The sequence below is a fragment of the Candoia aspera genome, chromosome 9, assembly GCF_035149785.1.
Source record: "Candoia aspera isolate rCanAsp1 chromosome 9, rCanAsp1.hap2, whole genome shotgun sequence".
Classification (NCBI taxonomy): Eukaryota; Metazoa; Chordata; class Lepidosauria; order Squamata; family Boidae; genus Candoia; species Candoia aspera.
The window spans coordinates 23,088,380-23,101,170 of NC_086161.1; the positions used below are offsets into that span (position 1 = coordinate 23,088,380).

A 12,791-nucleotide genomic window follows, 5' to 3' on the forward strand; every position below is an offset into this window, starting at 1 on the left:
TCCATGTTTAGTCTGAGTTTTTTGTTTGGAAGAAGAATGGATGACCAACCGTATTTGTCATCTGTACTTCCTCATTTCAGCAACCAGCTTCAATTGAAATCACATGCTCCAGTACAGGCTGATGGGTCCTTGCGGTATCTTGCCTTTTTCTCTAAGCACATTAGATCACTTGGATCTTGTTGTGAGGAATACCTCTTCACCAGCACATTTCCATGAATTTGCCATTTTGTTCTTGACAGCCATCTAAGATGATGCCATCCACACATCTTGAACCATCAAATCTCATAATTTGATTATATGAAACACTTTGGCCTGATTTCTTACTGTACCCTTCACCAGCCTGGTGCCTCCCAGAAATGTCAGATTTCTATCTTCAAGACTATGATCTATGGAGGATTATAGCTGAAATCCAACACAACTGGAGGATTCCTGGTTAGGGAAGATTCTTCTATTGTCCCAATCACAGAGCAATTGCAGTTCTCTCAGTTCCTCTTTGTACACTCCCAATTTATAATATTACAAATTTGTCCTCCAAGTAATGTATTCATTGAATTAATCTATTTTTCTGGGTTGGCGCAATATGGTGGATCACAAAAACCTTGTGTGCATGCAGTCTCTAGGTCTTCAGCTGATCTGGCACGGAAGCTGTACAAACACAGCCAGAATGTTTAGCATGGATCTGTCTCTCAGGGGCACAAAACCACACCAAGACATGGACCTGCAGTTTAGACATTCCTGGTCCAATGGTTTGTTTCAGTGAATTCAAAAGTGAACAGAATATGACACTCTCTTCATGGCACGAAGTTAAACAGGACATCTTTCTGCAAATTTGAGTGCAAATTTACTATTTGTGTACAGTTGTTTACAAATTCAAAAGAAAAAAAAAATGTATCAGGTGTTGAAGTTTAGATTCAGAATTCTGCATTCACATCTGTAACCCCTTCCCTGGCAGAAATAATTCCAAATATTTTCTATAGCCTAAGAATCTTGTTCTGCGATTTTTCCTTCCAGACCTTCTGTAGTTCAGAAATTTTCTCAGAGGCAGCTCACATTTAAAATCTCCCCACAGATTGTCAACAACATTCAAAACTTCTCTTTCCTGTACTTTTAGTTGATCTGAGTTTCAGCTGCGTTGGCCTGCTGAAATAGCCAACCTCTTTTCAACTTCCATTTCTTCCTGACTGTGGGGCACTAGCTTCTGGGACATGTTGATATTTAGTTGAATCCATTCTTCCTTCCACCCACACAATATTTCCTGTGAGACTGGCTGCCATACAACCCCAAAGCATGATAGAGCAACCCCCAGGCTCCACAGCTGACAAAGTGTTCTTTTCTTCAAATGTTTAGCTTTTTTCCTCCAAATGTGTCATGAGTGGTTGTGGCTGAACAGTTCAATTTTTGTTTCATCAATCCAAAGCACTTTGTTCCAAAATATTTCAGGCTTATCATGGTTTTCTCTTGCATATTTTAAATCAGTGTTTCTCAACCTTGGCAACTTTAAGACGTATGGACTTCGGCTCCCACAATTCTCCAGCCAGCATGCTGGCTGGGGAATTCTGGGAGCTGAAGTCCACACATCTTAAAGTTGCCGAGTTGAGAAACACCGTTTTAGATGATGAGTTTTGTGATGCAGTTGGAAAGTTTGCCTTCAACCATGCTCCCATACAGGTCAGTGTCACAGAAGGAACACTTTCCTGGGTGGCTCTGGACAACTCCTCCTCCAAGGTCAGTTTCAGCAGGGCATTTTCAGGGATCTGTGGATTCTGTTTTGCAGACCTGATAGTTTTAGCAGGTTTTTTTACATTGCATAAGTTTTGATAAATCATTTAAACAGAAATCATACAGGAATGAAGATGCAAAAAGCGAAGATGATTAATAAAACATATGTAAAAACATTATAAAAAAAATCTGTAACACATTCTCCCCTTTCCGTCATTTCCCTAATTGCTAACCTCTACATTAAGTATTTATTCTGTCTTTTGAACATTAAACTTAATTAAACATTAAACAAACATTATATTGTGTCTATTTAAGTCATGTCATCTATTGTTTATTACTGGTCTCTTAACACTTTTCCAAACAACTGTATTCCAAATGTCTAAATTTGCCTTGCTGTGTAATGTGTTATAGCTGATTTTTCTTAATCTTCCAGATCTTGCCTTGACCTTGACTCTTCCATGTAACTTCCATTTCTTAATCATGTTTCTTATAGTTGAAATTACTAGCTGGAAGCCGTGAAATATTTGTTTATTGCCTTCCCTGTTTTGTAAGAAAGAGTTATCTTTGTTTTTCAAGCACTCAGAGAGCTGTCCAGAGGGCCCCATGGCTGATGGTTGCTGAAGTAAAGAGAACAATTACAGTTGGAGAAGTCAGAAGGATCAGGGTACTGGTTCCCCTATGGAATTGACTTCTCCTGGCTAACCTGTAGGCCCAACCAGTCAATCGCCTTTTGGGGCCATATCTCTCATCAACTGCACCTACCCAATTCATTTTCTTACTTTAAATTTGTAAACAACTGTACATAAATACTAAGCAAGCATTCAAATTTGCAGAAAGATGTCCTATTTAACTTTACACCATGGAGAGGTTGGTCAGCTTTTCTTCACCCAAGGATGCATTGAAACATACAACTTGCCTAAAGTTTTGCATATAAATGTAATTTGGTTGGTTTGGTTGGGGTTTACAGCGATGTGTCATCCAACTGCTGTATAAACGTAGCCATTATAGTTTGGGAACTGTGGCTCATGGGTTACGGTGTTGTATGAAGGAAGTCACTGTGGCTCATTCAAATACAGTTCAAACAAATCACCCTTGGAGGTAGACTGGAGCTGGTGTGCAACATAACAAGTGGCTTTCGGCCAAACTCCTTACACTCATGCACGCAGCCACCTGGGAAAGAACTATATTCTCCACAACACAACCTGTTGTTTTGGGCAGCGTGTGAAGATCGCCTTTGCAACTGAAGCCTCTGCTCAAGGGAAGCGGTAGGATTGCAATGAGACACAGAGTGCTAACATTTACATGAACAGTTCCTTATTTAATTTATAGCCTCCCCATTTAAAAAAAAAAACCATACAACAAAGTATTATGAAAAGTATATTTCACTCATTTAAATATCTATTAATTCAGCGTATTAAGGAAGAAATAACAGCCAATCACATAAACATCTTACATGAATCAAATTAATTTAACCACACAATAAATTAAAACATTAAATAGTAACCTTCAGTGCAACATATACAGAAGAAAAAAAGTGTAACCTTGGCTAAAAATAAAACTTCAGGTTGGTTATGGACAGTAAACTTAATTATGAAAAAGGACAAAGTGTTAACTTGAAGTCAACACACAGAATAGGGAAGAGGCATTTAGCAGGTAATAATTCAGCATAATCGAAGATGCACCTAAGATGGAAAAAGGGCCCAACTCATGAGAATTCATGTTTTGTCTTAGCAGAAGTGTTTCATTTGAGAACCTTTCCCCACCCAAACCCTTGATACTTCCATGTTGATCCTATTGCTGCTCAATTCCAGAAGTGCAGGTTGCATCAGATTAAACACTTGATAGCTCAAAGGATGCACCTCATTTCTAAACAGCATCACAAAATATAATTCCAGAGAAGAGGTGAAGTTGCCTTCAGTAAAACGTGCATCCAACTATTACATGGAGCCTACCGGGCTCTTAGTCTTTCCTTCCCTTGACAGGAAACAGGATCATATCCTGGACAAACTGGTTTACCATTCTAAGTATCAAAAACATAATTCAGAACAAATGCAACCCACCTACCACTGATGCCCTCTGAAACTGGAGTAGCAAGAACTCCCGAACTAGACCTTGCAGGAATCAAGGTGCCCTTACAGGCAATTCTCAAGCAAGCAAATTTCTTTCAGATCCCTGGCTCTGACTTAAGTGACCTTGATTATACCTTGAGGGGCAGTGCAAAAGGCCATGCTTTTTGGCGTTACTTTTTTTCTTTCTTTTTTACTCATTTGGAAAAAAACCCAATTTATAGATTGGTTGTTGAGAAGCAAGGATAGGAAAGAAGGCGGGGGGTGGTGGTGGTTAAAAACTCAATTCTTTCCCCTTCTGAGGAAAGTCAAAGAGGGAATGCCGTTGTAATAAGGTAGAAAAGGAATCCGCCCACTAACAGTAATAGAAGCATTCATAAGCCAGACTGCCAACCGGAGAAACAAAATCAGTTTGTCCGTATTTTTATTTCTTCGTCATATGTCAAGAGTGCCCTGGTCACGTTTATGGCATTGAGCTTCAGTCAACATGCTGAGCCCATCCATCTGGGAAAACAGACCTTTTATGTGAGCTAAAAATGGAACCTGAAAAATCAGGAGTGTTGGCAAATACGTCTTCTTTTCATTGCCAAAGGAAAGAAGGTGAAGCTGGTGCTTCACGGTAGAAGTTTTGGCTTGCACGTGAATTATAATTTATTGTTCGGCCAATTCAGAAGAGCAGAAAGGCTTTCGAAGACATTTCTCAAATCTACTACCATCTCTCTCTCTTACTTCTGCCTTAGAAACTGGGGGCATCTGTCCTCACAGGGCCAATACTTCAAACCTCAGTGCGACTGCCAAGGGCCTGGTTTCAGAACAGAGCTTTCTATAACGTCAGGACGTCAGCTTCTCAACCTTCATGAGAAGAACTCCACTTCCAAGGTTCCCCTGGACTCATGGAATGCCACCATACCTCAGACATGCACGTTCTTTCACAGATCTATCCCACCCTTGGAACCATGCCCTCATGCAGCACCCAGGGTTCAAAAGATGCAAGCACCCACACAGCTGTGGAGTGTTTTCCCCAGTCCTATGGAATGTTTCCAGATGCACAAGTGACTTGGAGGAACTGTCTGTCACCCAAGACATTGCAATAGTTAGAAATCCCCCACAAGCATGGAAACCTAGAAACAGTGCAGCATTTAAAAACACCCCTTCTAAAAACTGATTTTAAGCAAGCTTCCCATCTAACTCAAGGCCTTTTAAAGTCAGTACTAAAAACAAGCTCAGATGTACCTCTTCCAACATCCCATGTCTACCTGTCATGTCGTAACTAATGCTTCTATGATCTGTTTGCTCTTTGGGAAAACGTAGCACAGCTGCCACTCTTTCACCAAGTCACTCAGAACCTGGCTGGGAGGGCAAAGGAATTTTCTAACTTGACCATGCAGCTCTGACTCATAAATGAGAGAAGGAAGGGTAAGCAATTCTGCTGTCATTTGGCTCAAAAAAGTTCGGCCAGTCTACCCCCACTGTTTGTTTTTTTTTCTCCCCCAAACAGGATACCTCAAACACAGAAATGTTTAACTTTGGGAAGGCGACTCATCTTGATGTTTTGCTACTCAAAGAACTTGCAGGGTCAACTTGCAGATGAACGCAGACAGGCCAACTGCTCGCAGGGAGGAGGATGCTATTCCCAAATGTCTAACAGGGCGCATCCTTCCGCTGGATAGGCGTCACAAGATGTCACAAACACACAAATCAAAGCCAGCCCTTCAGGTTGTGTTGGATCAGGTCTCCATTAAAACTTTTCAAGACGAACCGGACACATTCCTTCCCTTGAACAAGCCTGCCCTTCGGTGCCTAAAGTAAATATAAAGCGGTCCAATCTTCACTGTTCTCTATTTGACTAAAAAGAAGTCTTGGAGATTTGCTGGTTGTCATACATGACACATTAGTTTAGTCAGAAGCCACACCCACCACGGTGCCCCTTTAGCAAAGTTCTGGAAGCCCAGCATAATGGTTGAAGATTCAGAGAAGGCCTCAAAAGTTGCACTAAATCGGCTTCCTGTTTTAATCCCTGGAAATTGTCTTTGTCCACATCAAAGTCTTTCTCTGGAATATTGTAGACCTCACGTGTAGAGTTCTGCACTGTTCACATCTGTGGAATTGCAGCAGACCTGTTTTTTGTCAGACAACTGCAAAACAATCAGTTAAGTAAGTCAGTACCAAAAGAAACATATTTAATTTGAATTAGAAGACAGTGCACAGCAACAGAATACTGACCACATCATGTGAGGATGACCACTAATGACTTTAAAAGGGATTAGACAGAGAGGTGGCAAACAGGCCATCAATCAACCAAGTGGAACTTTCCCATTCAAAAACAATGTACCTCTGAACAATGTTGGGTGGAACAGAAGAAAGCAGAAGGCCATTATATTGATCTTCTGCCCGAGAACTGTTAAAGCCATTTGGCTGCCAGAGGACTAAACCATAAAACGAACCAGCGAGAAAAGTCTTATTTTCTCCAAAGGAAGGTATCACACATTAACCAGGAATTGTGTCAGGGAGTATGTGGTGCAGCTCTGCTTACACCTCTGCCCACAAGCATTGATGTCACAAGAATCTCTACAGAATTGCAGGGCAAGTCAGAATTCCCGACTAGGCACCATCCAATCCTCAGAGTTCCCACCAGCTAGAAGACTGTTGCATCTGGAGGCACTGATTGTAGGATGACCGTTGCACCTGTGGGGGAAGGCTGGGCACTGGAGCATGGTTCTCCCCAAGGTTGCAGCCAAAAGCAGAAGCCATACTGGTCCACTCACTCAGCAGCCTTAGAGACAAGGCTGGGGAATCAGGGCTTTGGATGAACCTAGCCCTCTCTGCCCCATGCCTGAAAAAGTGAAAATTCAGTTCTGGGGAATTCCTATTATATTCCAGTGCTGTGGGTCAGAGGAACAGAACTGGGGAGCCTTCATGGTCTAGCTAAGGGTGGATAATAGGAGTCGAATTCAATGCATTTTGAGGACACTGGATTGGGGATTTACATTTTTCACACTAAGGATGCTAAAAAGTTCTCTCTTTTTCTCTAATCCATCCCTCTGCATCAAGTTTCTCTTGAGTCAAGCACGACTCCTGGGAACTTCATGGACAGTTTTCTTAGCAGTATTACAGGACTGGGTTCCCCGTGGATGGTCCTTCTGACTTCCCCATCTGGCCTTGCAGCCCTGGCGCTCTCAGCCAAGAGTGAATAGATTCGGCCCTGCTTAGCCAATAAAATTCACAGGCACAGAGCCCTCAGAGGACTTCCCATAGTTCAGCTGAAGACAGAAACCATTTTTGCAGAGATGATAGAGACCATCCACCTGCAAACTGTGTGCTCTCCTCTGGAACACCAGCCTGGATCCTCAGGACTTCCCTTTGCATTTTCCAGAATGCCCTCTTCTGCTGCCAAGCCAGAACTGCTTGACTTCCTTTGCTCCAGCCAAGTAAGAGACCCTGGATTTTATTGTCCAAAATTACAAACTACAGATCGGCACAGACATTGTCGATTTACCTGTCTCTGAGTGGCAGCAAGACGTAGCCCCTTTCAGGAGCCCGGTGGGTTTCTCATGCCTGCAGACGACAGTCCTGCACCACTCGCAGCGTTTCCGTATTCTGCAGCAACTGCAAACACACACACAATGGCGGCTTAATCAACTGAAGTTTGGACCAGGAACTGGAATGGCTGGCAGGCAAGGAGGGAAAGAAAGGAGCAGGGAATGAGGTTTCCGGAGCAGAAACAATGGGGTGCTTGTTGGGAGGGCAGCCTCTGGGCACTTGAGGGGCCGTAGCTTCGGTCTGCCTGACCCAAGACTTGTGTGCAGGTCATCGCTCCTGTGGAAGCTCAGATTCACACAAGGAACGGTCCACAACGGTCCACAACCCAGGCCCTCGATCTGTTAACAGCATGGAGAGAAGACTCCTTCAATATTTCAATCTCAGGTTTGATTCCAAGCCTTTTCAGCAGCAATTCAGCTGAACTCTTCGGCACTACCCCTGTACTGACAGACAAATGTGGACTGACCCAAAAAAACTCCCCACAAGGAATTGAGCTCTCCAGAATCATCTGTCCCCCCAAACTCCCCCAGAAAGCCAAGCTGCAGAATCCTCCAAACGTTTTTGTGCCAAAGGGAAGACTTCTCCCGGAGGCTCTGTCCCCAAACCACAAGAGAACGAGGAGCCAGTTTGGTCCAGTGGTGAAGGTACTGGGCGAGAAACCAGGTGACTGAGAGTTCTAGTCCCACCTTAGGCATGGAAGCCGACCCTGGGCCAGTCCCTCTCTCTCAGCCCAAGAGCCAATCAGGCGTGGTAGGAGAGTTCTAGTCCCGCCTAAGGAGTGGAAGCCGGCTGCGTGACCTTGGGCCAGTCACTCTCTCTCAGCCCGACTCACCTCACAGGGTTGTTGTTGTGGGGAAAATAGGAGGAGGAAGAAGGAGTATTAGGAGTATTAGGTATGTCGGCCGCCATGAGTTATTTATAAAAATAATAAAGGTGGGATAGAAAGCAAATAAATAAGCAGCTTTGCTGCACATGGAGCTTAAGGCAAGTCTCGGGGCTTCAGTGTGTTGCCTTCCGCTTGTTTGCAAGACAACGCAGAGAACATTTGCCAGCCCCAGAGAAGCAGCAGGACCTGGGCTGTCCTCCCCTCCCCTCCCCAGGGTTTATCATGTAGGCTCCACTGCGGGCCAAGAATATTTCAAGAGGGAAGCTGAAAGGAAGGGAATTGCTAAAAAAGGCATCTCCCAAGGGGAGCCGCTCAGATTGGGAAATCAGCCAGAAGGGCACCTCAGCCGTTCTTCCTAATCACCCGGCAGAGACTTTAATCTTAGTTTAATAGAGGCATTCCAGGTGCAACACGTACATCACCGTCCCTTGTCCTCAGAACAAAAACACAACGTAATTCACAATGTAATCATGAGACGCTATCCCGGGGCACTTGGGCTGGCTCAGCAAGACCAGCCTGCATGCAGCGTGGTGAGCAAACATCCACTTTCATTCACAGAGAACTCTGAACAAAGAAGCCCACCGAGGTGCCACCCCCAAGTTGCCCACAGCTGCTTTCATCTCCTCCTTCCTGAAGAAAACCCTTGAAACAGCTGGCAAATGTCTTCTGATCCGCATTTCTGGGAACCTTTCCTTCAGAAGGGCCCAGCCTGCCTTCTCAAATCCAAACTTTAAACATTGCATGTTTCTGCGTAGTTCACCTCTTTGTTTATTAGCAAAGGAATTACATTTCATTTATATAATGGACACCAGTGTAATGAAAGCAGATACTTAGAAAAGCTCGCATTGGCTGCTTGCTTTCGTAGCCTCCTATTCTCTCTGAACTCAGGCTTTGGAGAAGTTCCTAACCTCCAGGTTGCCTTTCGCTAAATACTTTAGGAGAAGCAGAATGTGAAAACAGAGCAGGATTGTCCGTATTTTGTGTACTTTTCAGCTTATAAAATCTTACTGATAGTTACAGCCTGTGCTCAGCACAACAAGTATTGCAGCACCTCACACAGCCAGCCCATAATACCTGTTAACAGAATTAGAATTTCTGAATATAAAGTAAGAATTCCAACGAAGATTTGTGATTTCAAAGTGATATATTTCTTAAGACAGCTGACCAGCAGCCAGCGTCCAGGCCGCAGGGCATCCAAACCTTTTTATTCACATCGTGCAATTCTATGTGAAAATGTTTTGAGTTCTAAACAATTCTGAATTGAGAGCAAGTTGGACTGTTTGGGGCATCTGGGAACATTTGGAGCTGCTTCGGGTTTGAGGACACCGCCTCAAGCTTGAACTGCAATCAAAACAGCTGTTTCATTCTCGAAACAGCTTGAATTTAAAACAAGTTGCATGCAGCCATCTGTCCCCTCCCTGTACAGATTTTAGTCTCAAATCAGGGAATCTACTGGATTTGGTGTAGGCAATGCCTAGAAAGGAAGTCCGATAGAAATTCACCAGCTGTTGCATTCCTGCATGTCGATCCCCCTTTTTCTCCCCTGGTAACGCAGGATCTACTTTACATCAGTGAGATTTTATCAGATTACAGATTCAAAGCCGCACCCCACAAAATTGTACTTACTGTATCAGGACGCAGACCATGATGACACCAATGGAGGCAACGATGGAAACCACCACTAAGGCTGTTATGGTTTGTTTCTTCTGGGTGGCGGCCACCACCGCAAGCAGATCAGCGTGCTCACAGCGGGCTCCTATGAACCCAGAATGGCACCTGGGCAAGGAAAGCAGAACCCAAGGCCACATGTTATGGGGGGGTGAGGGGGAGACCGCCAACCCAAAGGTAACCTCATTCACAACTAAAGTGGAATTTTGCTTCATCCGCTAGCCAACACCTGCCCAGAGCCAGAGGGAAAAAAGCATGCAGACTATTTGGGTTCCAGGTCAGAGCATCAGGGTATCCTGGGCTCGGAAAGGGCTCTCGAGGTGAGCAGGTCGAACCTGCTGTTCAGGGCAGAAATCTGAATTAAAGCATCCTGGACAGATGTTTCTCCAGCCCCCGCTTGAACCCATCCAGCAAGAGAGAGCCCACCACCCACCTGGGGTCCCGCTGCCAAACTCTCCTTATTCTCAGGAACATTTTCCCTAGCATGCAGTCAAAAGCTGCCGCTTGGGTCCTTTATTCAGTGTCCCTTGCTTTGCAGCCAAAGAGGAGTGGTCCGGATATACTCAGGTAGTGGGAAAGCGTTTGCTGACCCATCTGCCCTCAGCCTCAACTTCTTTTTATGAGACTCCATTTCTGTGTGGGATCATCCTCTGCTCAGTCTTTTTAAATCTTGTTGAAGATCAGACTAACTCTAGTCTAGCCCAGGGTTGCTCAACCTTAGCAACTTCAAGATATGTGGACTTCAACTTCCAGAATTCTGGGAGTTGAAGCCCACACGTACTGGCAGGGGATTTGTGGAGTTGACGATCATTCTGGATGGGGATTCTGGGAGCTGAAGTCCACACATCTTAAAGTTGCTAAGATGGAGAAATGAAGGGCTAGCCCACCTGCAGGACACCAGAGTTGGAAGAGGTGGTCTTGTTCTGCTCCTGCCCCCAAAGACAGATCATGGGAACCTTCTTAAGTTGGAGGCTGACAGTCTTTGGTGATCTCAGGAAAAATTAAATGCCAGGGGAGACCTCCAGCACTTCTGTGCATCCACAAATACACACAAACTGAATTTCAGGGGGAGGAGTCGCAGCCACGATGCTTCCTTTCATCCGAGACTAGAGGTTAGTGGGCCCCATGGCCTCTGCCAGTGCAGCTGCTCAGCCTTGGGAGGAAAAGGGGGCAGCCCTGAAACGGCTCCCGCTTCCCAGAAGGGGATGCACAAAGGGGCCAAAGGGGGCTGGGGAGACCCAAAAGGGACCATACGGTCAGAGCCAGGTTTAATTAATGTCTCAGTTTGAGTTTAATTAACTTATCAAGGAAAAGACTGAACAAATATTCCAATTAGAGTGTTAACATTTCGTGGGCATAGAGGAATTAACTTGCTGAATGAGTAAAGCAGACCAAATTCCTCAGCAATGTTGGGCCATCTCTGCCATGTGGTGCCAGCAGCTTAGTCCAATGAAACTCCCCCTCTAGAGCGCAGCAGCTGTAGGTAAGCAGACGTTCTCGCCAAGGCTCCCTTCCTCTCCTGCATTGCCTCAGCTGGCATGGAGGTTTCTGTGCCTCGTGCCAGGACTCCAGAGGTTCCTCTGCAACATGGGAACCCAAGCGGTTTTCACTTGCTCTGCTCCCCCTCGCCTGCAAAGCCTCCGAGTGCACCTGCGCAGGCGTTTCAGAATACAAAGGTAAGGACTTACACACAGGTCGGTTCTTCTTCCTGCACCAGGAATCTGCAAGTCCCGTGGAAACAAAACTGGCTGTGGGCATCTGGACAGTTGTTGAAATGAGATCTCACTGCAGCCGCCACTGGGGGACCTAAAAGGCCAACAAGATTTATGAGTTTTCACTTCTGCAGTAAGACCATTCAGAATACCTTGAACAAGACTAACAGGCCATTCTTTGTTTCTTTAGAGCATTTTCAGATGGCTCAGGACATTTTATTAAAGTGACCTCCATGATAACCTGTGAGGTTCCTTATTACACCCATTTTACAGGCAGGAAAATAAGACCATGTGAAACACATGATTGGTCTATAACGAAGATGGACTTCAATCCAAGGATTAGATTAGTCCTCTCCTTTATCCCAAGAGTATCCCAGTGTATTCCTAAAACATTCAACACTGCTGCTGCTGCTGCTGCTGCTGCTGCTATTGTCACACCATGATTTGTGGCCAGGAATAAACCACAGTCTGCCACTTATAATGGGTTCATATTTTCAAGTGTCAGCATAATGAAAAATGTATAAACCAGACTAGTGCCTAATGTTGGGGCATTCTGGAAGAAAATATTATCTGCCTAATCTGCAGATACGAGGTTTTTAGAATCAATTTTGGCGTTTTTATTCCCCAGAACCTTAATATCCATCAAGCTGATCTTGATGCAGGCTTAAAACGATAACAATCTGAGCCCAGGAATTCTTCTGGAGGATAAAAACGAATAAAACTCACAACTTGCCAAACCAAGATCCTGGTCACTCTCAGGGTGAAATGGCTTCATTTCAGTGCTTTCCTTCTGGGTAGACCTAAGCAGGGAACACTCAGTTGGTTGCTGCTTCTGTTCAAAAACTCTTACTGATCTACTGCCAGTGGCTAAGAGATCCACCCCTAGATCCAAATCCACAGCTTCCTCCTGCTGCGGATACCAGAAACACACAGAATGCTGCACCAAGCATATTGTTATAAGAAGAAGAAACCTTATTAATAACTCTAACTTTTCTGTTTATAAGGAAGGTTAGTGTCATACTGAGGCACCCAATAGTACAATTATAAGATCCAGTTCGGTGGAGTGATTAAAAGCACCAGGGTAGAAATCAGGAGACGGTGAGTTCTAGTCCTGTCTTAGGCACGAAGCCAACTGAGTGACTTTGGGTCAGTCCCTCTTCTCAGCCCCAGGAAGAAGAAGGCAAACCACTACCAAAAACC

The 12,791-nt window shown here is 44.6% G+C and overlaps 1 protein-coding gene across 2 annotated transcripts in view; it reads right to left on the minus strand.

Annotated features, from left to right (window-relative positions):
* Nucleotides 1-3,016: 3,016 nt before the first annotated feature.
* Nucleotides 3,017-12,791, minus strand: part of TGFA (transforming growth factor alpha) — a 40,621-nt gene continuing 30,846 nt past the window's right edge. For both annotated transcript variants that reach the window (XM_063311581.1, XM_063311580.1), the window contains exons 3-6: nt 11,568-11,685; nt 9,838-9,987; nt 7,282-7,391; nt 3,017-5,920 (exon numbers count right to left, since the gene is read on the minus strand). In XM_063311581.1, the coding sequence (XP_063167651.1) occupies nt 5,913-5,920; nt 7,282-7,391; nt 9,838-9,987; nt 11,568-11,685 (386 nt within the window). In that variant the 3' untranslated portion in view covers nt 3,017-5,912. The remainder of the gene's footprint in view (nt 5,921-7,281; nt 7,392-9,837; nt 9,988-11,567; nt 11,686-12,791) is intronic.